This window comes from Leptonychotes weddellii, chromosome 2 (genome assembly GCF_054177405.1).
Source record: "Leptonychotes weddellii isolate Sample4059 chromosome 2, ASM5417740v2, whole genome shotgun sequence".
Lineage (NCBI taxonomy): Eukaryota > Metazoa > Chordata > Mammalia > Carnivora > Phocidae > Leptonychotes > Leptonychotes weddellii.
In genome coordinates this window covers 99776455-99794890 of record NC_138370.1, presented here as the reverse complement: position 1 = coordinate 99794890, position 18436 = coordinate 99776455, and the positions used below count along the sequence as shown (strand labels likewise).

The 18436-nt window shown below is 34.7% G+C and overlaps 1 protein-coding gene across 1 annotated transcript in view; it reads left to right on the top strand.

The window, feature by feature from the left end:
* The window catches only part of GSTCD (glutathione S-transferase C-terminal domain containing), a 116864-nt gene that overhangs the window by 87226 nt on the left and 11202 nt on the right, over positions 1-18436 (top strand). The window contains exons 6-8 of the mRNA XM_081813129.1: positions 10282-10397; positions 10560-10604; positions 12588-12716. Coding sequence (XP_081669255.1) covers positions 10282-10397; positions 10560-10604; positions 12588-12716 — 290 coding nt within the window. The remainder of the gene's footprint in view (positions 1-10281; positions 10398-10559; positions 10605-12587; positions 12717-18436) is intronic.

Below are 18436 nucleotides of genomic sequence, written 5' to 3'. Positions count from 1 at the left end.
GAGTAAATATATATAATTGTAATTGTCTTCCTCAAACATCCCTGCCTACTCTCTACCTGAAGACTCCTTTAACAGTTCCCTTTGTATAGAGTGTTTTTCTCTTATTTCCTATGGCTGCTTTTTGTCATTCAGATCTCAGTTTTGTTACCTGCTCAGGGAGGCTTTTCCTCACTATCCAATCTAAAATATTCACCAAGTTAATTTCAACCATATCTTATTTTAATTTTCTCCATGTCATTTATCACTTGATTTAATTTTTTGTTGTCAAACTCCTTTCACTGGAGTATAAGAATCTCCCTTGTTCTCCATTGTGTCCTAGCACCTTGGTAAATGCTTTAAAAATATGTGCTAAATTAATAAACTACTCTATAGAGGTTATAATGAAAAAAATCGGAGAAAAGGAAGGAAATGCAAAATCCCAGTTTAGGAAAAAAAAAATGTCAGTTCCTGACTTCCACTGCCCTACCCAGGCCCTGAACTAATATATCAGTAAACTCAGATCTCCCAAATGGCTCAGTTTCAATGTAGCCTAGCTCTTTTAGATCTGTCATCTCTTGTGACTTGGGATAGGACCTGACCACCTACATGTCCCCGATGGTATGACCTTCCTCTTTCTAGCCCTTTGTATTTCTCCCTATTCCTCAACCCTACTGGCTGGACCACTGCGAAAGACTACTGTTGCTAGACCTATGTGAATATCAATACTTGTCCAGATTGAGATCCTTTTGAATACTAATTTGGATCACTGTCCCCATCCCTATCCATGCCTATTGCTGTGTTAGTTCCCACTGTCTTTTTCTCTCCACCATCCGTTGCTGTTGAAGTCCCAACATTCTTTAATGTTCTATTCTTGTAAGTTAGGCTCTCAAGGTCCGAGACTATTAGAAAAAGAAAAGGAACAGTAGAATTGAAATTTAAGACTGCCTTTGAGTTTATATGGTCCCAGTGTAACTTGTAATGAATACCACTTTCTTGGAGTGTTCATTCCTTATTTTGGTTATTGTCATAGTACCTAGCACTATTTCATGGATAGGTAGGTAACTTCATAATACTATTCAATGATGATAATCCTTAAAAGCCCAATGTTAGGATGTCATTCTGGTCATCTATTGCTGTATAAATAATCACTGCAAAGCTTAGTGCCTTTAAATAACAATTACTGATTTTATCTACAAATCTGTAACTTGGTAGGGCTTGGCAGGAAAGCTTGTCTGTTTACACAGCATCAGCTGGGGAGCCTTGGCTTCCTAAAGCATGATGCTGTCTTCCAAGAGCAAATGACTGAAAAGACAATGTGGAAGCTGCCAGAAATGGACACAGTGTTGCTTCTGTATTACACTGGTCAAGCAATCATAGAGCTCAGATTCAAGGGAACAGACATAGAAACCACCTCTAAATGGGAATACTATAATATAGTATTAATATGATCAAAGAATTTAGGATCATGTCACAAATACTCACCATTTTCATTTTTTAAATCAAAAAAATCAAACGAAAATCTCTAAGTCAGATCATAGTAGAAATTAGAATACTATGCACAGAAAGAAGCTGTTTTTTGAAATTGCTTGACTCTGGGAAAGTTAACACTCACCATTTTGAGCTACTAGATTATCACTTAACCTAAATACTGTGAAACATACCACATTTGAAGCCAAATTGAGGATTATTTGAATGATCTCAAAAGGTAATGTAACTATTAAAAAACCTTACTGTTGTTAATGTAAGCCTCTGAAAGAGGGAGAAGAATTAAATACCTAAACTATTTTCTAGAGTTAACGTTTTTGTTCTAAAGCATTTCAAGTTGGTCTTGTGGGCAACTTGGAAGATATTATGACTTTTTTTTTTTAATTAAATCCAGGGCAAGGTAATGTTTACTTTGTGTGGTGTAAATAGCATTTAAATGGAATGAAAATATATGTGTTCAATTAATGCAGGGATCTGGTATTCTGAAATGAAAATGTTTTATTCATCTTAGAGAAAAAAATAGCAGGTTTTAAAAGAAGGTTTATAATTTCCACTGTTGGGGCACCTGGATGGCTCAGTCAGTTAAGCGTCTGCCTTCGGCTCAGGTCATGATCCCAGAGTCCCGGGATCGAGCCCCACGTCGGGCTCCCTGCTCAGCGGGGAGCCTGCTTCTCCCTCTCCCTCTGCCTACCCCTCCCCCTGCTTGTGCTCTCTCTCTCTCTGTCAAATAAATGAATAAAATCTTTAAAAAAAAAATTTCCACTGTTTACTGTATTTAAGCCCTTCTATAAACAAAGTGGAAGTTTTGATTTGACAAATAATGTGACTATATTTTCTCCAACTTTGTCTCTCAACCCAGCATCTTGCTAAATATTTTTGAGCTACCAGTTTTTTAAAGATGCTCTAGAGCTGGATATAGAAGGGTCAAGGTGCATGCTGTATTTAGGCAGCATCTGCAGTACTCTAACAGGAAAGATCTTGCCGATCTATTTTCATTTCTTTCCTCCTGGATAATCCGATTTTGCAACAAATTGATTGCTCAACCTCCCCATGTCACTTTTCTATAAAATCAAAAAGGTTGCTACAGTCCCAGGGTAAGGAAGGACATGGTTTCTTTCTGGGAAGGGTGACACTCAAAGGTCAATTCATTAAACAGAGTGACTTATGAGACCTCCAAATAATGCCTTGGTGATATATTCCAAAACATTGAGTCCAAAACTTAAATTGATCTTTTTTACTGGTAAGCCTGCTCTTAGAAATTTTACTTAGAAGAAAAACTGAAATAAATGCCTTTTACAACTGATTCTGAAGAGCAATATTTTCCCCCCTAAGATGCAATTATTAGGGAAATCCCTCATTTACCTCCTAGAAAGCACTTCATTTCCTTGAACTCTCACACATAAAAAAAGTACCAGTGCTGAAATTCTGATATCACAATTAATCAAAATCATCTGTTTAAGAGAGAGCAAGTCATAGTGGGAAGAAGACTGAACCTGGCATATAGAAATTTTTGTTAGAGTCCCAGCTTTACTACTTACCAGGTGTGTGTCTTTGAGCAAATGCTAAGTTTGAGCAACCTCATTAGTGCTCAATGTCCTCATTTGTAAAATAAGGAAAATGCCATCCGCTCTGACAACCTGACAGAGTTTTGAGTTTAGATTATATATCAAATATGCAAGTGCTTAATAAATTGCAAAGCATCATATAAATGAAAGTTATCAATCATTTTAGAAACTTTGATGAAGTATATATGGATTGTTGTAAGCTATAGCTGTTAAAATTTCATTAAAAATATGTTGCACAGTGTGGCTAATACAATATACTTTCTAAGCTCAAATAAAATGTTTTGTACTAATTAAACAAGACATAACTTTACGAAGGACAGAGACCAAGTGTTATACATCTTTGTGTCCCTAATATTGTCTAGAACAGTTCTATGTAGGTCAAGTTCATTGGTTGTTTCATTGGTCAAATAATTGATTAACCTTTTTGTGAGGTCATTATTCCTCAATTTAGAGAGGAATAGATTGGCCTCTTTTAACATTTTGAATTTCTAGTTAATAATTATTGAATGCTCTAATACTGTGAATAACAAAATTATGAGAGTGAAAATAAACATCACGCTGTTACACAATTGTTGATTTCATAGACTGCACTGTGGGATGTGTGAACAAGTGGGGGAAAGAGGGAAAAAGGTTATCAGATGATTAGTATCCATTGTTGCAAGAAAGTTGTCACTGTGAGGTTAGCATGGCTAAGAGGATTAGTGATGCTGGACTGCAACTAACTTTGAAAAATGTAAATCAAAAGGACTATTCAAAATGTTTAGTATTTCCAACAAGTCATGTCCAAAATTTAAAATAAAATTGCACTAAACTAAACTGTAAACTTTATGTTGCTGCTTAGTTTTACACATCAACTCAGGCATTTCTTCAGGAATTTCATTCCTGCCTTTCTAACTTTTTAAGTTTTTATTTAAATTCCAGTTAACATACAGCATAATATTAGTTTCAGGTGTACAATGTAGTGATTCAACACTTACATACCACACCTGGTGTTCATCCCAACAAGTGCCCTCCTTAATCCCCATCACCTATTTAACCCATCCCCCTACCCACCTCCCTGCAGTAACCCTCAGTATGTTCTCTATTGTTAAGAGTCTGTTTCTTGGTTTGCCTCTTTTTTTTCCCCTATGCTCAGTTGGCTCAGTTGTTTTGTTTCTTAAATTCCACATGACTGAAATCATATGGTATTTGTCTTTCTCTGACTTAGTTAACTTAGCATTACACTCTCTAGCTCCATCTACATCATTGCAAATGGCAAGATTTCATTCTTTTTGATGGTTGAGTAATATTCCATTGTGTGTGTGTGTGTGTATATATATATATATATCACCTCTTTTTTATCCATTCATCAGCCGATGGACATGTGGGCAGGCTGTTTCCATAATTCGGCTATTGCTGATAATGCTGCTGTAAGCATCAGGATGCATATATCCCTTTGAATTAGTATTTTTGGATTCTTTGGATAAATACCTAATAGTGCAATTGCTGTATCATAGGGTAGTTCTATTTTTAACATTTTGAGGAAACTCCCTACTGTTCTCCAGAGTGGCTGCACCAGCTTGCATTCCCACCAACAGTGTAAAAGGGTTTCCCTTTCTCCACACCCTCACTAACACCTGTTTCTTGTGTTGTCGATTTTAGCTATTCTGACAGGTTTGAGCTGATATCTCATTGTAGTTTTGATTTGTACTTTCCTGATGATTGGTGATGTTGAGCTTTTCATGTGTCTATTAGCCATTTCTTTGGAAAAATATCTACTCATGTCTTCTGCCAATTTCTTAATTGCATTATTTATTTCTTGGGTGTTGAGTTTGACAAATTCTTTATATATTTTGGATACTAACCCTTTATCAGATATGTCATTTGCAAGTAATTTCTCTCATTCCATAGGTTCCTTTTAGTTTTGTTGACTGTTTCCTTTGCTGTGCAGAAGCTTTTTATTTTGATGATGTCCCAGGATCTTATATTTGCTTTTGTTTCCCTTGCCTTAGGAGAGTTATCTAGTGAGAAGTTGCTATGGCTGAGGTCAAAGAGGTTGCTGCCTCTGTTCTCCTCTAGGATTTTAATGGTTTCATGTCTCACATTTAGGTCTTTAATCCATTTTGAATTTATTTTTGTCTAGCTTTTGATATAGCTTTAAATAGCTGTTTTCTTATTCCCTCACCAAAGTTCTTAGAAACTTTTACAGTCCCATATAAAGCACTGTTCTGTAGTTGACTTCTTTTACTGTTTCAACAAATACAGGCATAGCATTGATAGCTAACTTGTTTTTATGTTTAGTACCTGTAGAAGTAAGCATGTGGCCTTAAAATCCAGCTTGTCCTAATTGCAAAGAAAATAAATTCATTAAACTTTTACTAAGCACCTGTTATGTGCCTATCCAGCTCCTAACACTTTCCATTTAATTGGACCCAAGTTTATTTGGTCAGGAAAAATCATCTGTATCTATTTCAGGAAGACAGAAGCAGTTTTAACTAATGGTTCTTTTGGTAGTTAATATAATTAATAGTGCCTATATATCATTTAAAAAAATTAAGATGTAATTGAAATACATTATTTTAGCTTCAGGTATACAACATAATGATTTGATATTTGTGTATGTTGTGAAATGATCACAGTAAGTCTAATTAACTCACATCCATCACCACACGTATAGAATTCTTTTCTTGTGATGGGAACTCCTAGGATCTACTCTATTAGCAACTTCCAAATATGCAATACAGTATTATTAACTATAGTTGCCCTGCTATACATTACATTCTCTTGACTTATTTATTCTAAAACTGGAATTTTGTACCTTTTGACTCCCTTCGCACATTTTGCCCACTCCCATCCCCACCTCTGGCAACCACCAAGCTATTCTCTTAGATTCCACATGTAAATGAGATCATATGGTACTTGTCTGACTTATTTCATTTAGCAAACGCCCTCAAGGTCCATCCATGTTGTCTCAAATGGCAAGACTTCATTCTTTTGTATAGCTGAATAATATTCAATTGTAGATCTGTATGCCACATTTTATCCATCACCCATCGATGGACACTTAGGTGGTCTCCATATCTTGGCTATTGCAAATAAAGCTGCAATGTACATAGGGGTACAGATAATCTTTTTGAGTTAGTGTTTTCATTTTCTTCAGATAAATACCCAGAAGTGTATAATAAAATTTTTTCACTACCTAACAATACTAATGCTTTATAGTATAAAAGATGAGTTCTTTTGGGTAGTACCAAAGGCTTTGAAAAAGTTACTTTGTCTTTTTAAAAAATTTATTACAAAATACTAAATGTAAATGTAGTCAGGAGAGTGGAGAGCTGGTAGCATTCCTGAGGTTCTCTAAAGCAAGAAAACTGGTTTCAAGCAGAGGGAACAAATTTATAAAGGCACCACCTCGCTGACCTTGATAAATTCAAGGAACTATCCATTGTCAGAAAGGCTGGAATATAGAGGATATATAGGAAAGTTCCAGAAGGTGAGTTTGCCAAAGTAACAGGTCTCAGATCAGTAGAGGCCTTGTTTTCTTGCCAAGAAGTAAAAATTATTTTCTTAAGGCAGAGAGATGCGTTTAAAGGTATTTTAAGCAAAGAAGAGATATTTTAATGGGCAGATATGGAAGGGACTTTAGTTATATACACAGGAAAAGCATGCTCAATGACAAGCTATGGCACAAAAGACAGGACCTAGTGAGCATAGCATTTCAGAGCTATACCAAGGGAAGAGAGCCTGGGAAGTAAGGTGAGAATATCCAATAAGGAGTCCAAGGACTTTCTTGATCTAGAACACCAGGGTTCAAAATGAGTCAATGAGTTCCAAAGAGTTGATTCTATTTCATTTTCTTAATTAAATGACGTAATGACAATTAGCATCAGTTGAGGTTGAATGCGCCAGAGAAATCTACTAATAATCTGATTTGATTTGAGGATATACTCTATCCTGAATAAAAATGATGCAGGCTAGCATTATAAGAGAACATCTTTAATATGTAATAATGTAAAAGTAACTGTGCTGTCTATTCAAGTAAAACTTGTCTCTAAGGAGCTCTAAGCACATTAAATATTAAAATGAGGCCCTTGTTTCTCTATAGCACAGAGAGGCAAAATAACAAGCAATGCTCTTTCCCATCTGGTCTTGCCTGTATCTTCAGATCTATCCTGTGTTCTACCATTTCTTCATAGATCCTCATTTTTAAGCACATGAGCTAATTGCGGTTTTCCCCTAAATATGTCATATTTTTCTTAGTATACTTTCCCTTGCCATTCTGTCTGGTAAGTTTCTGTTCCTCCTTAAAGACTCAACTGAAATGCCTCAAGTCTCTGTAAAGCCCTCTGTGATGTCTTATTTAGTCCTTTATTTTCAGCGCACATACGTTTGCAAATAATAAACACCCGTAACTTCCTTTAGATACTCTCTTAGCTCCCTAAGGACAGGAACTATGTTTTACTCACTTTGAGATGTGTCCTCAGCATATAGACAAGTACTGAGCATAGTAGGTGCCCAAGTGATATTCCAAGCATGAAAACCTTACCCCTGGGGATGGGACCTGCGTTTCACTGTCTATTGCCCTATAGAACATAGATGATGCCGATGTTCTAACATAGCTCTTCCTTTGCTTAAAAATTTGTTCATTTACCTTTGTATTTTCCTTTTGGGCAATGCAAACAACACTAAATAATCAGTTGTCTAAATAATCAGGTTCCTCCTGACTTGAATTAGACAAGGGAAAGACTTCACTGTGGGAGAATTACATCACAGAAAGAATGAGATCATTTGTATTAAAACATCTGACCATTTGATTCTTGGGTTTCTTTTTCTATGATGGCACTTAAAGAACCAGCATTTTTAGTCAAACTAAAAATAGATTATAAATTCATGCTTATAAGTGGTGTCTTAGGCAGAAGAATGTTGGATATAAATAGAAAGTAGACTGGATTTTTAAATTAACACCATATCTCAAAATACCACTTTCTTACCTTGTTCAATGTGTTTGAGATCCTGTTCATGTTTCCAGGAGCTTCATAATATTTATATAACTGGAATGGGGAGGAGGAATGCTTTATTTGAGGTGGCTTTTCCATAAAGCATCTGAGCATCATGCTACTATATTCTTAGCTTGGTTTGTGAATATTACGTGCAACTTAATGGTGTCTATTTAAGCAAACCCTGAAAATTACCTCTTTGCCTTCAACCTTCATATCAGCATGAATACTTTATATGCAAAGATGCAATCTTAGAAAAACAGATCTTCATCAACATTTGCTTTTGGAGCAAACCTAAGAAAGTTAGATAATTCTAAATGTATAATAGAAATATGGTACAAAACTTCCTGCTAGTTGTTCCATTAAATAAATTTTCTTTTCTCTGTGTTCTTAACAAAAGGTAATTCCTTTTGACTTTATGAAAATCCTTTGGCTAAGCAATGTTAAGAAATCCACAAAAGGAAGGCTAAAATGTTTGTGTTCATTTCTTGCCTCTTGGTGGCTCCATTAAGCAGCAGCATTTGTGACTCTAGCTTTCTGGCTCAAAACTACTTTTCTTTATTTGCCACTCTCCTCCCCTTCCCGTTGTTACTCTTCCTCTTCCAAATCAGAACTGCATTGCCATAAAAAATAAGGCAGATTTATGAATGGATGGATAGACAGATGGTTAGATGAACAGAGTGTGACTAAACCAAGTATGGTAAGTTGTTAGTGGTAGAATCTAAGTGGAGGTTACAGAGACATTCACTGTAAGATTCTTTCAACTTTGCTGTGTTGAAAATTGTCCTAATTTCTTAGGAGTGGTAATCCAGGAAGGGTAGGATGATAGGGGCTTTTATTTATTTTGTTTAAATTTTTCACAATTATATTATTAGAGAAAAATGAAAAGCTAGCTACATGAAACTGTCTTCATAAATGAAGTCACCAAACTATTGATTGAAATGCCCTTCAGGTTTGAAATTCACATTAGAACATGCTAAATAATTAAGAATGTGTACAGTGATTTAGCTGTATGATGATGATGACATTATTACAATAGATTGGTTATAGAAGTGTGGTAGATATGGTCAATGGAATACTATGCAGCCATTAAAACATATAGCATAGAAACATGCATTGACATGGAAAGATTGATATATAAGGTTTTATATGCATCTAGAACATTATGAATTTATGGATACAGCTGGAAGTATATATATACAAAGATATGAGCTCTGAATTATTAGATTATGGATCTTTTTCTCTCATATAAATTTTTTATTCATATTTTCTATTTTTTCCTAAAATAAAGGGTTTCCAGTGTTTTTATTTCAGTAACCTAAGAAAGAAGGAAAACAGAAAAGAGAAGAAAAGAAAAAAGCCAGGCTGTTTTTCTGTGAAAATGGATCAGGGAAACATTGGTAACTGTAAATAATTTTTGATCAAGCCTAAAGATTATCTGGGTTTGCCTTTTATCTATATCAATGAGATCTGCTCCCTTATATTTTCTTAATCTTGCTCTTACAAAAAGTGCATGTGAAATATGTAAAAACAAATAATTTTATTCATTCTTCTGAAGTTATTTCGTGGACTTAACTAGTGGCTTTGAAGGAAAGTTAAGATGTTCATGCTGCTAGGCCCAAGGCATTTCATACTTGGAAATGCCCTATCTTTAATCTCTAATTGCATTAGATTTCTGTGTCTGACTCATGAGGAAAAGAAGCTTCAAAGCCAAAATGGTAAAATCTAATTTCTCTCTAAATACACTAACTATTGATATATTTCAGACAATGTGACACCTATGTTCCAACGTTCCTAACCAGAAAAACTAAGAGTTCAAGGGCGTGCCAGTTAAATAATGAAAATGTTTTTGTTATGGATCTCTTTTGTCCAAGGAGATTTAAACAATGTGCTAGAATTAGGTAGTCTTTCAATCTGTCTCTGATAGGGAAAGAGGTAAGAAACTGTCACTGTTAATTTTTATTCATCCAGTAAACATTTATTGAACACTTTATGACTCTGCCATTAATATTTCACTTACTGTTTCCTCTCTAGAAGACATTTTCTCAATGGATATTGACAGAGAAGTTGGACATGAATAAAAGTAAAAATAAGCATAGAGAGAGTTCATTTCTGGGTTTCAGTTCTCTGGTCCTCTCATGGTGGATGATGTGGAATTTGGAACTCATTTATACATTTACCCCTCTTGTTGGACGCCGGCGGTCTACTCTATGAGTACCTTCTTACTCCCTCACGATGCCTAACATTTCATTGTCTTCATCTCTTGTCTTCCCCAGGTAAAATGTCCAGTGATCGAGCTTTGAGGAAGCAGCAGCAGTTAAACAACCTTGTTTATGTCGTGGCAAATCAGGCCAAACCTGGTGACAGAATTGTGGATTTCTGCAGCGGCGGGGTATTACATCCCTCCTTTTGTTCTCTTTAGCCTTTCCCCAACTATGTGACTTTACTGTATTACATTCAAAGTCATGTTTTTATTTGGCAAGACTACTGTCTCAGAATGAGAAGAAAGCTTTAGGGACCAAAGTTAACTTGTTTCTTTTTCTGCCTTTTCCAGGGCCATGTTGGAATTGTCCTTGCTCACATGCTGCCATCATGCCAGGTAAAATCTGAATAACCCATAAAAGGAAACACTGGAAAACTACCCAGTTCAGTTCGCTGAGTCTGTATCTGACCCCTGCTCTTTGAATTTATTAATTGTTCACCCAGGTCACATTATGTGGCACAGATAATTTTTTTTTTCTTTGAACTAAACTTCTAAGAATCTTTAAAAAAAAAAGTAAAGTAGGATCACAATACATTTTTCAATTTTTATAAAAGCGTTATATTTTAAAATAAGTTTTAGAGGGAATAACCATTCTGTTGTTAAATAAAATACTTAATGGTGAAACTAGTTTAATTGTCCCCATAATTTTATACTGCAAATACTAGCTTCTGAAACTTGTTAAGCATATTCTTTTGGTATCTTGATTTTTATCCATTGTACCAAAATTGTAACAGCAATTACAAAATTCCTTAAAGAAAAAAATAAACTCCAACTTTACTACACTCATCCGTCAAATGCTTTTCTCCCCATGTTCTCATTAAGTCATTGTCCAGGAGGATGCTTATTGCCGCAAATGCTAAAAACGCAAATATAATTTTAGTCACCAGCTTTAACTCAGTATTGTAGCATAAATGTTTTTCCCTATTGCAAATAGTTTTAAATATCATTATTAAAATATCACCAAAATGTAACTACATAGTATGTTTTTAAGTAAATGTACCAGAATTTATGCAGTCATTGCCATTTGTTAGAAGTTTATTTTTAGTCTCTGCCATATGAAATCATTTCTTTGCAGTGACCATCTTTTAGCATAAAAGTCTAGAACTTGATGACTTTAAAAAAAAATACAAAACAAATGAGGCAGTTTCTTTGCTCGTGAACTCTCTGGAAGGTGCAAAATAATTACAGTGATTCCTCATAGAAGAAAAAGATGAGGAAGAACCCATAGACTGGCCAGAATGACATATAACAGGATGCTGGGGGGTAAGGGTGTATTATTTTTTTCCTTTCTTTGAAAATAAAGGGCAAAATAAGTAAGGAATCCTGGGGGAAACTAGCAGGTGTCTGTTTTGTAATCAAGGAAAGTAACAACTTGGTGGTTGGAGTTAGAGGAAGAAAGCTCATAAAGTAGAACCCTGGAGAAGCAGAGTCAGGGTTATGGTGTCTTTCCCCCCCCTTCCCAACAGTCTGAACACTTAGAGATGTTGAGCCTTTAAAGGGGAAATCTTGGCTGAAATAATGGCTGGAAAGCCTTTGATACCAAGTGTACTCTGACAGGTTTTTTATACGAAGGGATACAGAATTTTCTGTAAACACAAGCATAAAGACAAAATAAGGGTAGAACTAGGAATGATAGTGATGGAAGTGACAATTCTGCCCACTTTTCTCTGTCTAAACAAGTAATCCTTTCCAATCTTCGTTGGCCTGGATTCCTAACTAGTTGCGCTTCCTTCTGTCTCACCCCCACTAATCCACACTATATATGGCAGCAATGGAACCTTCTTTGATCACACGATCTGGCTCCTATCACCTCTCCAGCCTCACGTCTACCCTCCACACCCTGTCCCCCCATTCACCATCACCACCACACACTGTGACCCAGCTATACCAATTTTCTCAGTTCTTCAAACACACGCTTTGGCCTTCACACGTGTTTCTTTCTCTGTCTGAAACACTCCATTCCTCCAGCTGATTTCTATTCATTTTTTAGGCCTCGGTTAATATGTTATTCTCCATGTTAAATGACTAAAACCTTCTTTAGTCATCAAGTCTGAGTGTTCTGATAACACACAATATTGTCTTCCATTAAACACTTATCACTGTATTATAATTGCCTGTTGCACTTACATCACTCCATCTCTAAGCTCCAAGAGTTTGAGGACCTTGTTCATTTTTATACCATATTATCTGGCATACTTCCTGGCACAGGATAAGGATCAGTGTAGTATGTTCTACATTAAAGCTACACAGTAATAATACTTTGCCCTAATATCTGAATTATGTTACTGAATGTACTATTGTTTCCTGGGTGAAATCTAGGTTACATTAATAGAAAACAAGGAATTATCATTAATTCGTGCTAAGAAGAGAAGTGATGAACTAGGTTTAAGCAACATTTGGTTCATTCAAGCAAATATGGAGTATTTTACAGGGATGTTTAATATTGGGGTAAGTAATCAAACAATTTCAATTTCTTTAATTAATTAAGAAAAATTATATGCCTTAGATTAATTAAAAGGAGATACTTTTATATTCTTTGCTAAATAAGTTTATAACTTTTGTTTTCTATATCTAAAAGTATATCATATTAATGAATAGTATTTCATTCATAGCACTTCACCATTATGTGATAGAGGTAACATTTGTTCCTCTCCCAGACACGAGTTTTATTTTCCTCACTTGCAGAATGCCCAGTGCCTAAAACAATGTTTGACATACAGTAGTTCTCAGTTGAATGAACGAATGAATTCTAATAACAATGACCTTCCTTGGTTTATTTTACATTTTGAAAGATAATGAAAGAAAAGAAAAACAGAGAAATGTTGCTGTTACTCCTTGTATTTGTTTTAAAATTTTTTTTCTTATTTTTAAAGGACCATATGCTCAATATAGAAAATACATAATAATACAAAGAAGAATCACCAGTATTTCCACTACTGAGAAATGAATAGTGTCAAAAACCTTTGGTCTTTATTTATTTATGCACACATACAAATGCATATTTACACATATGTTAACATCGTTTACATCATACTATATAGATCTTGCTTTAACTTAACATTGTCATAAATCTTTCCCCTACTCATTGATCACTTTTTTTCATGTTGTTATAATGTGTAATTATTACTATGATGGATATCTTATGCATTGTTTAAGATTTTGATACATTTGCCAAATCACTTTCTAGGAAGGTTGTGCTAATCTGCATTTCCAACTGTATGTGTTCACAAAACATACATAATAGGCTGGTCTAGCTGGAACTCTTCTTCAATATCAGAATCTCAGACTTTCGTAGTTCTTATGATTTTTGTCCAGTGACGTTCATTTCCTAAATATCGACTACTGGAAATTTGTGGGGTTTATGTTATCTTTTACAATGAAAATGAATACAATCTGTTTCCATTGGTTATCTCAAGCCAAGCCTACACGAAGAGAAGTAAACTGTTAAAAGGAAATTTGGGAAAATGCAGACATCTGAAACAGCAAATTCAAATTAACTGTATATTTATGTGCACCTTAAATTTTACATAAATGTTGACACAAAGTTTAAAGCTTCTCCATTAAGAAATGAGCCATTAAGTCAATGCCCATTTACCAGTACACCATGCAGACTAAGGTGGCAAGATATTGCAGCCCATTTACTCACCTCTCAAATCACAAAATTCCCATCTTCTCAGCCATACATCTCTTTACCCTTCTGTGGTTTATAGGTGCTAAATCATTCTGGCATATTCTTGTAACTTCCAAAGTCATAATTCACTAACACCAACTGAAAATGTGTATGTCTTTTTTGATGTGATATTTTCTTTACATTTCATAACAGTATATTCAGAATGGCTTTTTTCTTTCATAATTACTTTTGTCAAGTATATAGAGAGTGAATTAAAATTACTTGGAGGATTAAACCAAAATTAGATTTACTCTCAAAAAATAATTTTCCCTAGGAGGATAATTGAGGTATTTGTCACTAGATAAATCAAACTGAATGCATCAGTGGCTCCAGCTCTTGTATTAAATAGATTACGGTGAAAATAGTGTAGCTAGAGAGGAAATCAGAATAACTAAGTATTGGAAATGCATTAAAGCTGCGTGATTTTGTGATATTTCAAATAAGGGTTTAGTTAGCATTTATCTTTGCTTAGTAAATACCTTTTTCTTTTACTATTTTTCTTTAGATATAAAAATAATGATGTAAACCAGATTTTAAGGAGAGAATTTTAAAGTCTTAGAATCAACTATCTTTAGGAACTTTAAGCAAATCATTTATATATATATCAGAATTAAAATACTAATTATTAGTCTTACCTCCATTAATACAACAACCCATAGCAGGCGAAAATGAATTGATTTTCTAACTTTGTTAAACTAGTTTAATCTGAAATAAGGAAAGAGAACAAATCTAGATATTTTCAGATCTTTTAATTAGGTCTTCCAACATGTCCACCTACTACTGGACCTGCCCAATATAACCAGAATCAGTGAGGTAATAATACTGTGTTTGTTCCAAAGAGTCATCTTGTAGTTTCTGGTTTACATTGTCCTTATTTGAGAAATATATATCTTTAGAAATACAAATGCCTAATAAGCTTATAAAAACATTCAAAGTCTCTATACATTTTAACTTGAACAACAATGATATTCCATTTTTGCTCTTAAATTTTGCCATTTAATTAAATTAAAAATATATATATTATTACTCATTGACTGCAGGGCTTCCGTGAGACAAGCCTAATCATATAGGAGTTTTACATTTTTTACTTTACATGATATTTGCAGTGATTTATTAATGACATGGGAAATTAGTTATAATGGTAAAGAAAAGAAACATAATAGTAAAGAATATGGACTTTAACATTGGGCAACCTTGTGCCAAAATCTCAGTGTGGCCAATTACTAGCTGTATGGCTCTGGGCAACTTATTTAAATCACTAATCCTCAGTTTTTCCATATACAGATTAGGCATAAAATACCCGGCTCATAGGATATTGATATAATGTATGTGAAGCACTTAGCGGGTTGTCTGCCGTTTAGGAAGTACTCAGTAAATTGGACCTCCCGCAGTGTGATCTCTGCATTTAAAAAGGATGGGAGGAATATGCTAATATGAATTTTTTTTAAAGGTAGCTATCTCTATACACTGTAATAATATTTTTTCTTTATTATTTTCCATATTTTCAAAATACCTCAAATTTAACATGTTACTTTTATATTCATGATAAGGTAAGCAATAAAGATAGAGGAATAGTATGTGTTTAATATTTCATAGAGATAGATAGATAGTTTATTTAGCCAAGAAAGGCTAATAGTCCCTAAGGATTATTACAAGGTATCTAAAAGAATTCTGAACATATAAAATATATTTTTTTATTTCAAAACAAGTAGTTATTATAGAAATACCATGTTATTGGCTCATTCTGATTTTGGTTATAATGACTATTAGTGTCCTGAGCAAAATATAAAAGTGTTTTCAAAAGTAAGAAACATCCAAGAAGGTATTTTTTCCTCCCAGTTTCAATATATGTAGCTGTATGACCCAGAATTAAGTATATGTTATGGGTTGAATGTTTGTGTCCTCTTTCAAAAAATTCATATGTTGAATTCCTAAACCTTAATGTCATGGAATTAGGAGGTGGGGCCCCTGGAAGAGAATTAGGTCATGAAGGTGGAGCCCTCCTGAAATGGAATTGGTACCCTTGTAAGAAGAGAGAGCTTGCTTCCCCTCCTAGCTCTCTACCTGTAAACCAGGAAGGGGTCCTCACTAGACATTAGATCTGCCAGCACCCTGATCTCAGACTTCTCAGCCTCCAGCGCTATGAGAAATAAATGTTTGCTGTTCAAGCCACCCACAGTATGGTGATTTTTTTTTTTTTTAAATAACAACCCAAACTAAGACAGTATGTATAGATTACCAACCCTTAAAGGGAAACTTACAAAAAATTTCTTCACAAATGGGTTTTAAGGCTTTTTTTTTTTAAAAAAAGAGGTCCATTAATGCCTTGTCTACTGCAAGATAAATAACTTTCATTATTGTGAAAACTTACAAGATTGTGCTTTTTAAGACCTAACTTACAATGTATATTAATATGCATGTTCTCAAATAATATTGCAGAAAGGACCATGACTATGGAAAAACACACTGTATTAAAAAAACAAAAACTGTATCAGTGCTAAATAGCTTGCCTAGCAAAATGTTTTAGCTGGATAATTCCAACAGTAACAGAGTCTTCTGAACTAGGTGATAAGGTATTGATTTCTAACAGTATTGGTGAGTATTTTCTATATTATCAATATATATCCAAATCTGAAAACAGTTTATTTTTGAGTTATGTATTTACCTTTTTCTATCTTACCCATAACAATTTTTAATATGATTGTTTGTGGTTTATCAGTGCTGAGTGCTTAATGACAAGCTCATTCCTAGTTACGTATGTTAGTATATAATTATACAATGTAATTGTATACAATGCAATAAATATGCAATTATACAATGTAGTTCAGTAACACCTTTGATGAGTAATTTATATAATCCTTGTTTTAAAAGAAAAGAAACTTGAGGAAGTATATAGTCTCAGACGTAATTTTGAAAAATCATTAAGGCAAAATGGAGGATTTCCCATGTGAAGACTGCAGACAGAGGTATTTCAAACCCCTTCTCTCCAAGAAAGATGAGGCCCCCCAAATAACAAGGAGAACAAAAACCAGAAGACTCATCCTCCGTCTTTGATGAACCTACGTTCAAGATTCTGTAATTTGAACCATAATATATGAAGGCAGAAAGCAGATTGAAGAAAAATGGTAAATTATTGAGTAGAAAAGAGGAAGATCAAACTTAAATGCATGAGGAGGGGGAGTGACTATCAGGAAGCAAGTCACTTTGCTCTCATCAAATCCCAGAAAACATCAAGAATTCAGGATACCAGAAACCTCAGAGGCAGGGGATAAGGAAGAGCTGAAATCATGTTTAATTAAAAATATTTAGAGACCCAGAAACCTACCTCCATCTTGTGTACACTCCCTGACTCCTGCAAGGAACTAGAAGTTTATTCTATGAAGAAACTGAGCCAGAGATGCTCAGCACAGAGGAGGGCAAGGGTGATGAGCTGTCCTGAAAACAAGAACTCAGTGAGAATCTGCACACTGAATGATGGATCTCTTCCCCCTCGCCCCCCATTTGCCCTTACTTCCAGAACTTCAGAAGCTGGAATCATGTTCTCAATCAAAGAGATCAAAAGAATCAGAGCTGTCCCCAGGGAAAATAACTACAGATACTATAGCTGTAATTAAAAAAAAAAAAAAAAAGCAGCTAGCCATCTGATCACTCAGTCACTACTGAAGCCCACCACTCTTCAAGTCTTTTATTCAGTACTTCCAGTCAACTTTTTAGTGATTCACTCTTTAATATGAACTGACAGCCAAGGAATATCAAATGTGGAAAACTTCTGAAACAGAAGATAGAAACGAAAGCAACAAACATAACAAAGGATCTCATCCATGGAGAGATCAGAGAAGATATTACATGAACAAAACAAGGATAGAATGAAAAAGGGGAAAGAAAATGAACCAACAGAGAACAAAAAGGAACTTCCTGGAAATTAAAAATACGTTAACCAAAATTGAAAAAAAAAAAAAAAACACAAGTAGAAAACCTAAAAGATGAACTGTAGGGCATCACCTATAAAAGTAGAACAAAAAAAGAAATAGAAACTGAAATAAGCATTAAAAAAAAAGTGTGACAGAAATTCCAGCCTCAGCAATCGGACAACAAAAAGAAATAAAAACATCAAAATCGGCAAAGAAGAAGTGAAACTCTCACATTTTGCACATGATATGAGACTTTATGTGGAAAACCCCAAAGAATCCACCCCAAAACTGCTAGAACTCATACAGGAATTCAGTAAAGTGGCAGGATATAAAATCAATGCACAGAAATCAGTTGCATTTCTATACACCAACAACAAGACAGAAGAAAGAGAAATTAAGGAGTCGATCCCACTTATTGGGGCGCCTGGGTGGCTCAGTCGGTTAAGCGACTGCCTTCGGCTCAGGTCATGATCCTGGAGTCCCGGGATCGAGTCCCGCGTCGGGACAATTGCACCCAAAACCATAAGATACCTAGGAATAAATCTAACCAAAGAGGCAAAGGATCTATACTCAGAAAACTATAAAAT